Genomic DNA, 18,667 nt, shown 5'->3' on the forward strand with positions numbered 1-18,667 from the left:
CATAACCCCTAATGAGATGTCATTCATATCCTAAGCTATTCCTAAGGTTCAACCGAGATTTCACATTGCCAAATCTTTGTTGAACATATCTGTAAGGTTGTATTCACAAGTAATTCAATAATAAAGCATTTAAAACACAATTATAATAATACTTATTAACATACAAACTTACCTCGAATACAAAAACGATCGACTAGTCCAAAACGTTGTTTTTCCCCCGATCTAGATCTGAACTTCATTTTTCTTTATATGCAGTAGAGTCAATGGTTGAATGCTTCAAACACAAAAAAATGGAGTTCTCTTCTTCTAATTTTCGGCTAGGTGAAGAAGATGGACTAAAAATATGGTTTTATTTTACTTAATTTTAATTTTATAACTAATTTACTTATTTAACCTTAATATATAAACTTTAAAGCCATTAAAAGATGTCCATATTTGTCCAATAACTTTATAAATGGGCTAATTACCACATAAGGACCTCCACTTTAAAGTTATATAGCTATTAGACACCTTTAGCTATAGAACTCAAGTTTTATACTTTACGCGATTTAGTCCTTTTTATCGAATTAAGCATTCAAACGATAAAATTTCTGAACGAAATTTTCACACAATCATACTAACATGCTGTAGACATTAAAATATTATTTTGACCTCAAATTTGTGGTCCCAAAACCACTGTTTTGATTTGACTAAAAACGGGCTGTTACACCCCCTCTTGGCAATTTCGGTTTGATTAATCGAGTTAACAATTTAGATATCACATGAATTAAATTAATTGAGTTAATTTAATTTGATGGTTAAATATTGAACACATTATACATACAAACTTGTTGTACATAAATAGAGAACATAGTTAAAATTAATTTATGAATTTGATTCATATAAAATATTAATTGTATATAGTACAGAAATTATTAATATAAATAGTTATAATAATTTTGGTCAAAATATAAAAGAACATGGAAAGTGATATTCTTTTGGAAATAAGATAATTTTTTCTTGACTTTTCATTTGTTTGTCTAATAATAAGGGAATAATCTTGTTTTCTTTTTTGATATATTATATAAAAAAAATAAAAGGAAAAGAATCCCTTAATGTGTTAGGATTTCTAAGAGAAAAATAAAACAAAGGTCTAGTAGCCGTTTTTAAAATACTCTTTGAAAAAGTCCAAAAGGTTGTTACTGTTCGTTCTTTGACTTGTGAAGTACGTAGACGCTGAGAAGTTATTGTTGCGCCTTGGAATTGATATCTCTGAAAGGGATCCTATCAACAATTTTATTCGTCACTTTTCAGTTTTTAAAGGTATATTTTTCAACCCTTGTTTCAACATCGATTCGTTCCTCGTACATGGATCCATGGCTGCTAATAGTCAAAAAAAATTTCATTGCGCCACGGGGTGTACTGGCGATCCAACAGTAGATGTGCCCATATGCGAGTTGTAGTCAATCTGCAAGCTATGCTAATGTGCATTTGTGCCTTTCTATGAGTTGTAGTCAATATATGCGAGCTATGCTATTATGCGTGTTGTGCCCATATGCGAGCTGTAGTCAATATGTAAACTATGCTAACGTGTGAGCTGTGCCCATGTGTGAGTTGTGGTCAATGTATGAGCTATGACATGCGTGAGCGGAATTATTGTGCGCAGCTTAAAAGCAACGAGCTGTGGCAAGAGAGGACGCCATATTGGTTGAATGTTTTAGTTCACCCCTTTGATAAACTGCCTGACTTATTAACTCTTAGCATACTTGCATGATGATGTTTTGATGTGTTCCCATTTTATTGCAAAAAGTTTATAAATTAGTGGAACTCACTAAGTTCAATTTGAACTTACCTAATTTTTGTTTTTTTTTCCGTCTTTCAGGTACCTTAGGTTGCAGACAATTAGAAGAGACTCAGCCAGAGCGTTGCCTCATTTGTGAGCCATCCCTTTTGTAATTTTTGTAAATGTAAATATCAGAGCAGCATGCAGGCTTGACCAACTTTTGTTTTTATTCTTATTGTATTTTGTAACACCCCTTACCCGTATTCGACGCTGGAACAAGGTACGAGACATTACCAGACTTAAACATAAGCAAACATACACTTCTAAGCCATAAAATTTGGCATCAAATTCAAACTTTTTAACAAACAATCCCATCGTCCCTAAACAAGCCTACAAGGTTCAAAACATGCTTTGGAAGCGGTTCGGGACTAAACCGAGAACTTTAGAAACTTCCCAACACTTAGAAAACTTTTCATCAAAACAGGGGTCACATGCCCGTGTGGCTTTGGGACACGCCCGTGTGGGCAGGCCATGTGGTCACACACGCCCATGTCCCTAACCCGTGTAACTCTTTGTTTATGACATCATCAGCAAATTGAAGTCACACGGCCAAGTCACACGCTCGTGTGCTTAGGCTATGTGGGCGATTTAATTTTCATAATTTTTCATAAAATAGGTGCAGACTTCATATGCCCTGGGCATACGCTCATGTCCCTGGGCCGTGTCCTTCACACGGCACGTCCATGTCTCTGCTCGTGTGGACAAAAATAAGGCTATTCAAGCCATTTTGTCACCTTTACTTGCACCAACCTACACAATAACAAGTAACACCAATCCAAGCATATTCATACAACCAATTCAGCCACAAATAAGATATATATATCAATATATCATTTACATGTAACCATCTACCACATACAAACATCACCTACTCATCAACTCAATCCATGCAAATTCTCACATCCTTGAAAGTATCATCATATGCATATATACTTAACCAATATTAGCCAATTTCAATGGCCATTTACAAAATGAATTATCCACCATTGTAAGCCAACACATTTGGCCAAATTGAATATGACACGTAACAAAATGACCAAGTCCTTATACATGCCATAGCTCAAAATAATGTAATCATAAGTACCCAAAATGAAATTTTGATAGTGTGAATGGATCTCCGACCGTCTTCGATCCCCGAGCTAGCTTGGTGACACTATAAGACAAGGGAAAAAGAAAGGGGAGTAAGCTTTAAAACTTAATAAGTTCCTATGCAAATAATAGGCATCGTAAACACACTTTAACATAGATTTAACATAAAGTAAATTAACATAAAAGTCATTGTTAATTCATAATCAAGCTTAGCATAGATGTATTTAAAATCCTAACATCATAACTTACTCGATCAACCAATCCGAGGTTTCATCACATATCGAACTCATTAAGCATGAGTTTTGTGTACATACCTATACCAACTTGCAACTTACCATAATCGTTCACAACATACCATAGTCTTTGACAACTTAAACATTATCGTTAAATTTCCCGTTGAACCACTTGGAATACTAAAGGATACTCGTGATATCTCACATACATAGTACCATACCAATGCCATATCCCAGATATGGTCTTACATGGGATCTCATATCGATGCTAATAGTCCAGCTGTGGTCTTACATGAAATCTCATATTGATGCCATATCCCAGATATGGTCTTACACGTACTCTCAACTAACCCTAATGTCATGACATTTGTATATTAACTATTCCTAAGGTTCAACCGGGATATTTCTCACTCGTCATCCATTGTCGATTTCATCCCAAGAGTCAATGATAATTTCATACAAAATTAAAGTATTTAAAATATAAATAAATAATGCATTATTTACATATGAACTTACCTCGGTACCAAAAATAGGAGAAATGGATTTAATCGTCAAACACCTTATTCTTTCCCCGATCAAGGTCCAAACTTCGTTTTTCTTAATCTATAATAGCAAATTTAGCTTACTTAATATCCACATTACTCAAATTGTTTCAAACATCACATTATGGAAAAATTACCTTTTTTCCCTAAAGTTTCACACTTTTACAAATTAGTCCTTAGGTTGGCAACATGAAATGTATTCAATTTCTTTGTTACCCAAGGCTAACCGAACCATATACATGCTCATATCAGCTCACATTTTTCATCAAATCAAATTTTTTCTACCCATTTTACATCTTTTTACAGATAGATCCTTTTTAGGTATTTTCATACAAAATCACTTAGTAAAAGTTGTTTATTATACATCAAACTTTCATTTTCTACCATTAAACATCAAAACACATGCATGTCACACATGGGTAAATTTTTAAACATGAACCCTACTTCAAATAATGGTAGAAATAGGTAAATCGGTTTACGAGGGCTTAAAAAATGTAAAGAACATTAAAAACGGGGCTAGAATGCACTTACTATCAAGCTTGAAAGTTGAAAAAACCCTAGCTATGGTGAGTTTGAGATTTTCGGCCAAGTTAGAGAAGATGGACACGATTTTAACTTGATTTTCCCTTTTTATTCTTTTATTTACCAAATGACCAAAATGTCGTTTTTGCCAAACTTTAAAATTTTATCTTCCCATGTCCATTTTTGTCCACTAACTTAACAAATGGTTTAATTACCAACTAAGGACCTTTAATTTAAAATCTCATAGCAATTGGACACCTTTAACAAGTAGAACTCAATTTTTGCACTTTTTACGATTTAGTCTTTTTGACTAAATTGAGTGCCCAAACATCAAAATTTTCGAACGAGATTTTTACAAAATAGTTCCATAAAACTATATACCATAAAAATATAATAAAATTAAAATTTTCCTGCGTCAGATTTGTGGTCTCGAAACCATTGTTCTGGCTAGCCCCAAATCGGGCTGTTACATATTTTCTCTTTACCTAGTTCACACCCATGTTCAGTTCTCTTATGTAAGAGGTTTGACACTATCACTTCGCCAAATATCAAACCTTCATTCTATATATGATAGTACATGGTCCTATTTATTGCTTTGGTTTATATTACAATTAAGAGCTTACTGAGCGTTAATTAATACAATTCACTGTCTTTTTAAATTAGAAGCGAAACCTTGTTTTTTTCTTATCGTGCATCCATAAACCTTCCGGTAGCACCCTAGTTCGCCAATTGTCCCAGTAGGCATAGGGGTGTTACAGTGTACACCTAAACTATCGCATCACTCAATCAAATTTGTGCATTTCAATCGATGCAAAAATTATCAATGGCAATTTGACATGCCAAATGTTATGATTGGTCAAAAATTCAGTTGAGATGCATTCTTGAATTCTTGGTTCAACATATGGCATCATAAAAACTGTAGTACGAATTTATAAAATTTAGCACGTGCTTGATATTTAATTTCAAATGTTGTAGTATGGGTTGTTGATCTAACGCTAGCTAGATTTCCTTGAGCTTGGTTGGTATACTTGTGTGTCTCATGCGATTGTTTTACCTATTCAAATAATATTTCTTTTTCAAATTTATAATAATGAAATAAATATTAAAATAATGATATTATCAAATGAATTTTACCATATTACAAGTGGGAATTCATAAAGGGGTCTACTCGGGTCATAAAAATGGTAATCGATACCATGCCCATAGTTGAAAAAGATGCATGCAACTGTCGATTTTAACTTTTTCTAGTTTTGTCACTTGACAAATCTCTCAATCTAATATTGCCAGCACCGCTGATCCCCAATTGAGTTGTCCCACTTTTTTCAAGTCAACTACTAGTAGTAGTCACCTTAAATGTATCAGATTTCAAGATTTATCTAGCATAAGTAAACCCCTGATCAACCTCAAGATGAATGCGCGCGTGAATTGTTCTTTTTCAACGTCATTCGCGGATGCATTTACGTGTTTGAAGTTGCCCTCCAACCATCTCATCTCGATCCAACTACCCCTAAACTTGTTTGACACCTTCCTTAGTAATTGCTCGCATGTTGCACTCCAATCGACACTTGCCACTAGCCCCGTAACCAGTTCCTCATCAACTGGTAGATTGAATTTTAAACCAACGTCTTCAAGTGTACACTCACTGCAGAGAAGATGGAATGTGTGTCTCGGGTCTCCATCTTTCCACCAAAACACTGATAAGTGGGGGATCCAATTTAGTCCACTGAGCATGCGAGCCACGTATGAGAGTCTCTTATCTCGCAAGTGTCCATGAATTGCAACTAATGCACTCACACTTAAATTGTGTATATCTCAAAAATCTAATCTTAGACCTGATTATATAAACATAAAATATTAATAAGGTTAACAACATAATAATTAGCGAATTAAAATTAAATAATTTAATAATATTTTCTTACCATTTGTAATTGAATGTCAAAGACGTACTTATCATCCAACCGAATAAATTGATTTATCAGTTTACAAATTATAAGAAATCAAATCAAATGAAATAGAATATGATTTAGAAAAAAAATATTGAAAGAATTGAGAATTGATATTTGAGAGAATAAATTCATATTAAAAATAACGAAATTTGAAGGAATTTATATAAGAAAAAATCTGAGGGATAAAGTGTAATCTTTCAAGTTGTAACCGTTAAAAAAAAAGAACATTGCCCTAAAATCTTGTCTTGTGAGATGAGTTTTCATTTCTCTCAAACAACCTAAAAGAAAACGGTACAGTTACTCAATTTTAAAACAAAAACAGCATAGATGTTTAATTCACCCCGAATAGTGTAATAAAAAAACCTGGAAAAGGAAAAATAAGGGGGAGGGCGGGGGGTTTACTATTTACAAATAAAGGTGGTGATGGAAGCGTATTTTCCAAATCACCTAGAAAAGGGAAAAATAATAAAATCTCCAAAATAAGGGTTTGTTGTTGGTGTGTGTCTGCCGTCCTCACATACTTCCTTTCTCTTCTCTTCCCATTGCTTTCCCGCGGAAGAGAGGGAATATCTTATTTTTTGTTTCTTGGCTCTCTATATTCCCAAATCTTATTTTTTATTTTTCAATCTCTTTATATTCAGATTAAGTGTTTTACACATCGCTTCTGTTTCTGATCCGACGACGGAGATTGAGTTTCTTGTCAAAAAGACCGAGGTATGCAGCAGGGTGATCAGACGGTGTTAAGCTTAAGACCTGGTGGTGGTCGAGGGAGCAGACTCTTTGGTGCTCCCTCTTCTTCATCCTCCTCCTCTTCGTTAGCCTTTGGTTCCCTTTCTTCTGATCTTCCCGTCTTTCGTCCCCATGCTGGTGCTCCTCCTGCCTTTTCTGTCAAGGTTCAATCTTTTTATCCTTTCTCTATTCAGAACCCATATCTCAGTTTTCTGGATCTAGTCTTTATTTTATCTCTTATTTTATTGGGTTCTGATTGATTTTGTCTGGGCTGGTCTTTTTAGATGTTTTGGTATTGGATTTAAATGGTTGTTCCTTTTAAATTGCTAGTCTGCCAGCTGTTAGTTAGGCTGTGCTCTTTGGAAGATCGATATTAGCAAGTAGATTTGAGTTTACATTGCTATTTTTGGTTCTATAACTTATGTTTGAGATAAATATTGCTTTTGTTTTTTTGTTTGAAAGGCTCTAATTTATTCCTTTGTGCTCTTAGTAGCAAAACTGGTATTCTCCGAATTTCTTTTACCACTTACCAACGAAAGAATATAGAAATGCCTATTATTAGAATTAGCTTTGCCCTAATTCTTCATTGGGCACCTAGTATTTCTGCTTGCTGTAAACATGGACAAAGTAAAATGTGATGGCTTTAGGTTATATCCGAGCTTTGTTTGCCCATAAAGGACCACTTCATATTGTTTATACAGATCTAGGTGTCCTATTGATCAAAGATCAATTAACTTTTCCTAATTGTGGGTTAATCCTCTTTTCTGTGTTCTTATGGCTATGTACGATGATGTTTTGATATATGTTGATGGTAATATACGATGATATTTTGATATGCAATTTAATTGGATACATGGTGATCAAGTAAACCTACTTGTGGAGTTTTTTTAATCTCCATTAATGTTTGTATGAGGGCATAATTTATAGTTACAATTGCCATTTTATGTTTTCTTGTGTGTTGTTCTATTGGGATTGTATGGTCCACTGCCTAAGTCATATCAAAGGTTATGAAGTACAAAAGATTGGGTCTTTTGACAGCCTCCTTATGATACAATAATCTAGAGATTTCAACTATGTGATGTCCTTTTATTTGGTTGTTATTTGAGAACTTTGGTAGCATACATTGTTTTCATTGGATAAATAAGTTTAATCTTTTAGTAACCATGTTAAAAAAGTCCCGTATGTTCTAAGCCATCTTCTAGATTTTGCTTCTTTCGTTGTTTTATTTATTCTGTAGATAGTTTATCTGAATTTTAACATGATGCATACTGTTGGTTTGTAAAATCTGAAGTTATCAATTGCGTTACTGTTGTAGGCTGGAGACTCACGATTTGAGGGTCGTGAATGTGTGCAGTACACTAGGGACCAGCTTCTAAAGCTTAGGGAGGTAATTCTATTTACTTGTGCTGAGTAATATACTTTATCTGTGCATCTGTGGACTATTTATAGCATTTTAGTTCCATAAATCAACCAGAAAAGGACAATTCTGCTTTTTGCTTGCATGCATGAAAGTTGTTCTATGTATTCAGTATCCTGTTTCAATTATATTCAGCTGATCAAGCATGTAATTTTTTTAGTGTTGTTAGTAATCTGTTTCAGTTTTATTAAATTGAAGTCAATGGCACTTTGACTATTGTGTGATATAATATCTGATTATGCTGCTTGCCTTCTCTTTAGGCTGTAGAAGTTTCCGACGAGATTCTTAAAATCGAACGAGAAATTGAAGTGGAACTCTTTGGTGAAGATCAGAACCGGACTCGTGGAGAAAGTAACGTGAGTTCTAAGTGTTCTTTTGCTTTTTTACTTTTCGGTTGGCTAATTTGGTATCTATTAACTGCCTTGAGGACTATCCTTTATTTTCCTATGTTGCTGCCAAGCAATCATTCTTTGTTAAAGCATGTTCTTCATCCTTGACTTTTTCTAGCCACCAAATCAAAGTCACAACCGTTACTCTGAGCCTGACAATCGTGATTGGCGTAACCGTTCAGCACAGTTTTCATCTGATGGAGAGGAGAGGTCCTGGGAATCACTTCATGATAGAGAATTGGGGAACCATTATGACTCCAAGCAACCAGAAGCTAGTCAATTCAATCGTCAAGCACAAATCTCCTCTAACCAACTGGTAATTGACATAACATAATATGATATCTTTTTGTCTATATAATATTTCCTATGGCTTAAGCTGTTTATCATTTGTGTTCGCTGTTGCCGGAATTGTTCTTTTTGGTTGGTGGGGCAGGTATTAAAACAGTTATAGCTGAATTTATATTAGGCATTAGTGCTTGCATTGACAATTCCACTCCACTTAAAATCTAGGTATTTATATCATTCTTGTAGCAATTGTTCAAGAAATTGCAATAGTAATGATTGCTTTTAATTTTCTTTAATTTTGTTTTTTTTTGTCATGAGATGAGTCAACATAAATAACCCTACATTTGGGATTTTATCTTCTTTTTATTTATTAACTCATTTGCTTCTGCTTTGTTGCATTATTGTGCATTAGTTGCGAACCATATCAGTCGCTTGCCTCCCACGGCCTGCACCAGCTCCAATGATTAATTTTTTTTATAAGGATAACATTCAAGGAACGCTTCCACTTATAGTTTTCATTTTAGCTTTGTACTTATTCCTTTGAGAGGCAAGTTTATTCCTGCTGCAAGCTATGCCTGTCATTTGGCTTTGGCATTAACATCTGTTTTCATTTGGCTGAACTAGGGGGGACAAACTCCAGCTTTGGTGAAGGCTGAGGTGCCATGGTCTGCTAGAAGGGGCAACTTATCTGAAAAGGATCGTGTTCTAAAGACTGTTAAAGGGTAAACATACTGAAAATATGTTTTTTTAATCGTATAAGTGTCGCTGATTCCTGTTGAGAAACCATAGCAGTTTTCTTGCATCACATATGCTCTTCTGTTGCTATCACAAAACCATAAAAGTACGTTGCTTTTATTATCTTGTTTAGGATCTGATCTTTAGATTAAGCATAATAGCATGCCAATAATCTTTGTAGTAAATCTGTGTAGTAAGAATATTTTCTTTTGTTTTCAAGTTATACTAGGCATTTCTGTGAACTTTCAACCTTGGAATATTATGGTTCTTAAATTCAGAGTTAACGTATGGTTGGTATTGAAGCTTTTAGTTCTGGAAGATACTTAATACGAGATGACTTCCATTTTTAGGAAATTTCCTATGTGCATTTTTATCGAGTTTGCATGAGAATGTATTACTGGTTATTCTGAATGACTTTTCTCTGTCCAGGATATTGAACAAGCTGACTCCTGAGAAGTATGATCTTCTGAAGGGCCAACTTATTGATTCTGGTATTACATCAGCTGACATCTTGAAGGTTATCACTTTCTACATTTATATTATTCTATTTTATTTTGTGCTTTTTTGTGTGTATTTCTATGTACGTGTTTCTATAAATTACACTCTTCTATACATTTCATCTAGTCGTGTTCTTTTCTAGTTATTGCATTTGTAAGATGACATCACTGACGGTATTGCTTGCATCTTTACAGGGGGTTATTTCTCTAATATTTGAGAAGGCTGTTTTGGAACCCACATTTTGTCCAATGTATGCTCTTTTATGTTCTGATCTCAATGATAAGCTCCCTTCATTCCCATCCGATGAACCTGGTGGAAAAGAAATTACATTTAAGCGAGTCCTCTTGAATAACTGTCAGGAGGCATTTGAGGGAGCTGACAAGCTTAGGGAAGAAGTGGCGCAGATGACTGCCCCTGAGCTAGAGATGGAACGTAGGGATAAAGAAAGGTTGGTCAAACTTCGTACTCTAGGTAACATTCGTTTAATTGGTGAGCTTCTGAAGCAAAAGATCGTACCTGAGAAGATAGTCCATCACATTGTGCAGGTTATTGCCAATACTTCCTTTCTCATTGGTGGAACTTGGATTTTTAGTAGGTTTATACTAAATCATTTTTTCCTGTTCTGTCAATCAGGAACTTTTGGGCCATGATACTAAGGCCTGCCCTGTGGAGGAGAATGTTGAAGCAATTTGTCAGTTCTTCAATACTATTGGTAAGCAGCTTGATGAGAGCCTGAAATCACGACGCATAAATGATGCATATTTCAATAGACTGAAGGAATTGGTCACAAATCCTCAGCTTGCTTCAAGACTGAGATTTATGGTTCGTGATGTTCTTGATCTGCGTGCTAACAATTGGGTTCCAAGGCGTGAAGAGGTAGCACTCCAAAATGCCATTAAGCTCCTATATTAGATTAGAAAGAAGTTGTTGACATGTCAATTTAATGGGTTTTGATATCAAACTCGTGTTTAACTGATTTTTGCAGGTGAAAGCCAAAACAATTACTGAAATCCATTCTGAAGCTGAAAAAAATCTTGGGCTGCGTCCCGGTGCTACTGCAAGTATTAGAAATAGTCGTATTGTTTCTGTTGGTCCAATGAGTCCTGGTGGTTTTCCCATAACTCGTCCTGGTACTGGGGGTTTGATGCCTGGAATGCCGGGAACTCGGAGAATGCCTGGTATGCCTGGAATGGAAAATGATAACTGGGAGGTTCCTAGAACACGATCAATGCCAAGGGGTGATGGACTGGGTATGCTACCTGGAGGGCGTGTTCCTTCACCTTCAATCAATAAACCAACTTCAGTGAATCCAAGGTTGTTGCCTCAAGGTAGTGGTGCCCTAATGAGTGGTAGGACAAGTGCCCTGTTGCAGGGAAGCTCATCGCCTCATGTGGCACAACCTTCTCTTCCTGCCAAACCTGTTCCTGCGTCTCCAGTTTTGGAGAAACTAGTTACACCAGCTTCAAGACTGAATCAAGATGAACTTAGTAGAAAAACGAAGGCACTGTTGGAGGAATATTTCAGTGTTAGGCTGCTGGATGAAGCATTGCAGTGTGTGGAGGAACTAAAATCTCCGGGGTACTATCCCGAGGTTGTGAAAGAAGCGATCTCCATTGCCTTGGAGAAAATCCCACCTTGTGTCGAGCCAGTTTCAAAGCTTATAGAATACTTGTTTATTAAGAAAGTTCTTACAGCTAGAGACATAGGGACGGGGTGTCTGCTCTATGGTGCCTTGTTGGATGATATTGGCATTGATTTACCACAAGCACCAAATAATTTCGGAGAAATAATTGGGAAACTTGCATTGGCTGGGGGATTAGATTTTAATGTGGTAAGGGGAATCCTTAAGAAGATGGAAGACGACCTGTTCCAAAAAGCTGTATTTGATGCAGCAATGAGGATTGTTAGCTCAAGTCCTTCGGGGCAAGCTGTGTTGGAGGAACAAGCATCTGAGGTCAAGGTTTGTCAGAGTCTATTCTAATTTTGCAGTCTACTCTTAACGTCAGTGTCCGCAAGGGCTTCTGCTTATCATCAAGCACTTTGATATTGATGATTTCCTCCCCTTTTTGAGGCGACCAACTTGTATTATTTAATGAAGTAGAGCTGCCAAGGACAGTAAAATTTTATTGAGTTGTATATTTCTCCTGAGGTAATAGCGGTTTGTTTATTGAGAAAAAGAGATGAAACTATAGCATGGGTGTTGCCATTGAGTGTGGCATGCTGAAAATCTCGGGCAGAATTGTCACCCCAAGGAATCCAGTTGTTTTGTATTTGATTAGTTTTTGTTTTCTTTTTCTTTTTGACAGAGTAATTTAGTTTATTTTTGAACCGAGTGTCATAAATCTCTGAGTTCTTTTACTTTTACGACAATGAAAGTGAAAATCTATCACAGCCTTTAGTTTTGAGATAGATATATATTTGTTGTTGTCTTCTTTGGGTATGCATTGTCTTGTAGGGCAGCCAATTATGAGTGATGGGATGATTATAAATAAGGTAAACTACATCGTCTCTAATTTTGATTAAACTTATATTTTGTTCACTCAACTTTCAAAAAGTTAAATAACAGTTATTATCATTATCAAATATGTTAAAAAAAATGTCAATTTTGATTTTTATTAAAGAAAATTTTTACAATAATGTTAAAAAAGTTAAAAAAATCTTAACAAATAAGTAAATAAATTATAAAATATTCAGTGAACTAAACTCAGTCTTGACATTTTTTTTGTGATTAAACCTTAATCCATTCCTTTGGATATAGCAGGCTGAGTCCACCAATAGTAGGCTGAGTCCCGCAACAAGGATATAGCACACTTTAGACATTCATCGGGTGTGCATGACAGTTCATCAAACACCCGAATGGTGTTATCAAGCCATAACTCGGCCCTTTCAGCATCATCAGTAACTATGGCCCTGAACTCCTCAGCCCCGCGCTTCCTAATCAAGTCTACAGGTGGCTTACTCAGCCTCACAGGATCAGTAACTGATGGCATTACTGGCTCCGGGGGTGGATTATTCAAATTCGGGAATTGTTGGACAGCCGGATTGGTTCGGGCATACTGCGCGACCCACTCATTCATCATGGTAAAGAAGGCTTGTTTAGCCCCCTCACCTTGATTATTCGCAGATTACTGAGGTTCAACAGGCGGTGTCCCTTGTGCAGGAGCAGCCGCTACACTTTCAATGTCATCCGCCAAGGTTCTCTCTACACAGGTAGAGTCTTACTGGATGCTAAGGTTTCACATACATATGAATGAGTAGAGCCAGGGTCAATCAATGCAATCAAATTAGTATCAAAGAGAGTGAAGGTACCAGTGATGACGTCAGGGGAGGATGCCTCCTCTCGTGCGCGGATGGCATATGCTCTAGCAGGAGTGCGGTTCTCGGCTCGAACAGCCGTATCAGAGGCCCCTCTCCGACTACCACCCCTACCTCCTAAAATTCTCGGTGGTCTACCTCTAGTTGTCACTCCACTAGGTCTTGCACCTTGAATATTATTCTTCTCATCAAGCTCCGTGCAATCTCTAATGAAGTGGTCCTTCGAACCGCATCCGTAACAGGCCCTGTTAATAGACTTACCCCAACATTCACCTATGTGTCGTCTTCCACATTGGGGACATTCAGGTTTCTCTAGACGATTATTGCCCACACTAGCTACCGAAGTAGCTCGGGAGTCCGTCGATGGTCTTGCTCTGATGGAAATTCCCACAGTCGTCCTTGACTTATTAGTGTCCTGCCTGAACTTCTTTACGGCTGAGAACGGAGCTTTACCCGTCGATCTTTTACGATAGTCTCTAGCTTCAAATTCAGCCTTCTTCTTCTCCTTTCCAAGTTCTTCCGTCTTGCAGGCTCGTTCGACTAGTGTTACGAATTCTTTTATTTCCAAAATACCCATTAGTAGCTTTAAATCTTCATTCAATCCTACTTCGAATCTTTTGCACATAGCAACCTCATCAGCTACACACTCCCGGGCATACCTACTGAGTCTTACGAATTCATGTTCGTATTCAGATACTGTCATACGGCCTTGCTTGAGTTCCAAGAATTCCTTACGCTTTTGATCAATGAACCGTTGACTAATATATTTCTTTCGAAATTCCGTCTGAAAGAAGTCCCAAGTTACTCGTTCGTTTGGAACTATGGAAATCAGGGTCCTCCACCAATAGTAGGCTGAGTCCCGCAACAAGGATATAGCACACTTTAGACATTCATCGGGTGTGCATGACAGTTCATCAAACACCCGAATGGTGTTATCAAGCCATAACTCGGCCCTTTCAGCATCATCAGTAACTATGGCCCTGAACTCCTCAGCCCCGCGCTTCCTAATCAAGTCTACAGGTGGCTTACTCAGCCTCACAGGATCAGTAACTGATGGCATTACTGGCTCCGGGGGTGGATTATTCAAATTCGGGAATTGTTGGACAGCCGGATTGGTTCGGGCATACTGCGCGACCCACTCATTCATCATGGTAAAGAAGGCTTGTTTAGCCCCCTCACCTTGATTATTCGCAGATGACTGAGGTTCAACAGGCGGTGTCCCTTGTGCAGGAGCAGCCGCTACACTTTCAATGTCATCCGCCAAGGTTCTCTCTACACCGGGATCCATTTACTAATCAAAACATAAATTTTAACCGTCAGAAGTCACCACACAGTTAAACATTAACATTCGGCATGTATAGCTAGACTCATACGTGCTATGGTAGTCCTAGAACCGACTAAACCATAGCTCTGATACCAATCAAATGTAACGCCCCGAACCCGAGACCGACACCGGAGTCGAACACGAGGTGTTAACAGACTTTAAACCCTTTATAAAAATATTTCTCAGACACTGCCAATCTGCGTACTAGTCGCTTTAAAAATCATATCTTGAGTTTCACAACTCGAAAATCAGTTTCGTGATTTTTCCCTGAAACTAGACTCATATGCCCATCTACATATTATTTTCTAGAATTTTTGGTCAGGCCAATTAGTACAGTTTATTAGTCAAAGTCTCCCATGTTACAGGGATCGACTACACTGACCTTTGCGCATTACGACCTGGATATCTCCCTGCACAGAGCTTCAATACTGATGCCGTTTGTTTCTATAGAAACTAGACTCAGAGAGGAATCTATCATATATGGTATGACTCCTAATTGTCTCTGGTTAATTTATAATGAATTTCCAAAGTCGGAACAGGGAATCCAGAAACCGTTCTGGCCCTGTCTCACGAGAACCTGAATATCTCTTAACATACTGTCCATATGATCTTTTCGTTGCTTCTATATGAAAATAGACTCATCGAGATTCGAATACATAATTTATTCATCAATTAATTCCACTCCTACTATTTTTAGTGATTTTTCAATCTCACGTCACTGCTGCTGCCAGCATCTGTTATGAAAGCAACTATGCCCATTTCGTGATTTCTCCTTGATCTAACTAGTAATTCGTCATACATATCACAAATTATGATCATGACTAGCCATGCCAAAGGCTAATCATTGTCAAACATCCCCCTACTACACTATTGCCATATCATGAATTTTAACACCAAAATAATCAACCATGACATATGGCATAAAAATCGTATTACCAAGACTTACGACCCAACATTAGAACCAAATTCAACCGAACATTATGCCATTTTCGCATGGCTAAAAGTTTACATACCAAATTTCAACAAAACATATTAGCCTATACATGCCGAAATGTTCTCTTAGACCAACTAAGAAGAAAATACCAAAGGTTGCTAGCCGGTGTGATGACTTCGACGACGGCACGATCACGCAAAAAGAGACGAGTCCAAGAAACCTAGAATAGGTGACAAGAAAACACCGAATGAGTATATAACTCAGTAAGCCATAAGCATTCCACAACCATCCATTAATAAAATTATCACAACAGGAAACAATGAAATGAGGTTAAGTACTCCATCCATACCAAACTATACCATAGTTCCTTAAACCCTATGGTTCAATCTCATACCAAGTCCTACATTGGCCTTTCATACATCATTTTATTTTCGTTATAATCATACAATTAAACGAACTTTCACCTATTCCACAATGAACCTTATGTACGTGACTTCAACTATAATCGTCACATAGGTTCAAAACTTACCAAGCTCAACTCCAAATATAAACATAGCGCCTATTAGCCATGAACTCAAGGTACTTACCTTTTCCGCTGTCCAAAATTGACTCGGTAAAGTCGCACCCTTCATGTAAATAATTTATAGAAAATATATATTGGGTTCGCACACATAGTGCTTAATAATCAACCGCGCACACTTAGTGCCATGTACTTTAAACTCACACACTTAGTGCCATGCATTTCAAGTTCGCACACTTACCTTTTCCGCTGTCCAAAATCGACTCGGTAAGGTCGCACCCTTAATGTAAATAATTTATAGAAAATATATATTGGGTTCGCACACATAGTGCTTAATAATCAACCACGCACACTTAGTGCCATGTACTTTAAACTCGCACACTTAGTGCTGTACAATTTAAACCCGCACACTTAGTGCCAATCTCATGACCGTGAACACTTATTGCCCGCACACTTAGTGCCGAAAACCAGCCACTCAATAGGCTTCACTTCCTTTTTACATTCGACAAATTTCATCTCTACTTACATATACATTTGTATACATTTCATCTCATTAAACACAATGGTATAGGTATTACGATCCTTTAAATCAATACCAAAGATATGCTTAATGACTTACTTGTGTTGGGTAAGATGGTTCCAACTCGGCTACTCGATGATCTTTTCTTTGCCTTTGCTCGATTCTCCTCCTTTAACTCCTTGAGCTTAATCAATAAATCAACTAGTTTAACCGCCTTGCTAAATATTTACAATCCAATTACACATGCATATGTATGTTAGTATATTCGGCAATCACCCTTACTAATCACCCACTTGATCAATTATAGAGAATCAAAGTTAATATCACAATGTGTACCCTATATGGCCCATTATACATAATCAAATTTAACATCATCTATATATTTACTCATATGGCCGAATATACCTAATCATACATACACCTAACCAAAAATAATTTCTAAAATCTTTATATCATTTATACACTAGTAAAGCATCCTCTCCCTTTCCATCAATTTAGCACATGCATTACTCATTAACCTACAAAAATTATATTCGGCCTTAGCACACAACTTGCTAGCCGATTCTTCCCCATCTAGCAACCAATGCACATATGTGCTCACTCAAAAATGCTAAAAAAAAAGAGATTCAAGAATCATCAATCCACCATCACATGCATCATTAACAAGCTTCATATTTAGCATGCAATGGCATTAACACAAACTCCACCTAGGCCGAATCTTAACTCATCTTCATGCCTCATCACCACAACATCAAACATCAAAATACCAACAAAGAATGTAACATGCATGGCCGAATATCATCTCCATCATTTAACAAAGTTTGAACCATGGCTAGGTAGATTTCAAACTTACAACTTAAAATATACATGAATCTCAAAGAATAATATCAAACATACCTCAATCTAGTTACATGCATGGCCAAACTTCCTCCTAATTCTCTTCCAAACCAAACATGAATCAAGAACTCCTTCCTCCTCCCTTAGAATTTTCGGTCAAAAGAGGATGAAAAAGGATGAACAAAATTTTTCTTTTCCTTTCTTTAGCTCACGGCAATGGGGGGGGGAACAACCACTCATTTTTTTGTTTTCCTTTCTTTCTTACCCATATTCCTTATTTTATTTTTTTCCTACATACCTCACTAGGCCAACATGTTCCCAACATGTTTCCACCCATAGCATGGCCAACCACTAGCTCAAATTTTGGGTAATTTGACATGCAAACCCATCATTTTCACAACATGCATTAATAGGCCATTTTAAATTAGCCTATCATATTTTCACCATGTCTCATATGATCCCTATTTAATAATTTCTCATGCAATTGGCAAAATTGGAGAATGAAACTTCCACATACTCATGTACACACATAATAAGCATAGAATATGGAAATTAATTATTTTTATGACTCGGTTTTGTGGTCCCGAAACCACTTCCCGACTAGGGTCAATTTTGGGCTGTTACAACTCTCCCCCACTTAAGAAATTTTCGTCCCCGAAAATCTTACCGGTAAATAGGTTTGGGTATCGTTCTTTCATCGAGCTCTCGGTTTCCCAAGTAGCTTCCTCGATCCCATGTTTGAGCCATAACTCCTTCACTAACGGAACCCTTTTGTTTCGCAACTCCTTCACTTCACGAGCTAGGATACGTATCGGTTCTTCTTCATAACTCATATCGGCTTGAATTTCAACCTCTGATGGGCTAATTATATGCGATGGATCAGATCGATAGCGTCGAAGCATCGAAACATGAAAGACGTCGTGAATCTTTTCAAGCTCAGGGGGCAAAATCAATCTATACGCAACCGGACCAACTCGTTCGGAGATCTCGTACGGCCCAATGAATCTCGA

At 37.0% G+C, this 18,667-nt stretch overlaps 1 protein-coding gene across 2 annotated transcripts; it reads left to right on the forward strand.

Annotated features, from left to right (window-relative positions):
• The first annotated feature begins 6,425 nt into the window (after positions 1-6,425).
• On the forward strand, positions 6,426-12,616 carry LOC107951849 (eukaryotic translation initiation factor). 2 transcript variants are annotated; one of them, XM_016887010.2, is made up of 10 exons: positions 6,498-6,650; positions 6,796-7,047; positions 8,199-8,270; positions 8,561-8,656; positions 8,808-9,005; positions 9,599-9,696; positions 10,139-10,226; positions 10,402-10,752; positions 10,841-11,083; positions 11,193-12,616. In XM_016887010.2, the coding sequence occupies exons 2-10, from the start codon at positions 6,871-6,873 to the stop codon at positions 12,186-12,188; spliced, it is 2,319 nt and encodes a 772-aa protein (XP_016742499.2). In that variant the 5' UTR covers positions 6,498-6,650; positions 6,796-6,870; the 3' UTR covers positions 12,189-12,616. The 2 variants fall into 2 exon arrangements, with proteins under 2 accessions (XP_016742498.2, XP_016742499.2); XM_016887009.2 differs by having other exon boundaries at positions 6,426-7,047.
• The last annotated feature ends 6,051 nt before the right edge of the window (positions 12,617-18,667 follow it).

This window comes from Gossypium hirsutum, chromosome A02 (genome assembly GCF_007990345.1).
Source record: "Gossypium hirsutum isolate 1008001.06 chromosome A02, Gossypium_hirsutum_v2.1, whole genome shotgun sequence".
NCBI lineage: Eukaryota > Viridiplantae > Streptophyta > Magnoliopsida > Malvales > Malvaceae > Gossypium > Gossypium hirsutum.

Excerpts from the sequence above, each read along its gene's own strand:
- LOC107951849 (XM_016887009.2), top strand. The coding sequence starts at position 6,871 with ATGCAGCAGGGTGATCAGACGGTGTTAAGCTTAAGACCTGGTGGTGGT. Across the intron at positions 9,697-10,138 it reads GTTCTAAAGACTGTTAAAGG|GATATTGAACAAGCTGACTC; the intron begins GTAAACATACTG and ends TTCTCTGTCCAG. Across the intron at positions 10,227-10,401 it reads CATCAGCTGACATCTTGAAG|GGGGTTATTTCTCTAATATT; the intron begins GTTATCACTTTC and ends GCATCTTTACAG.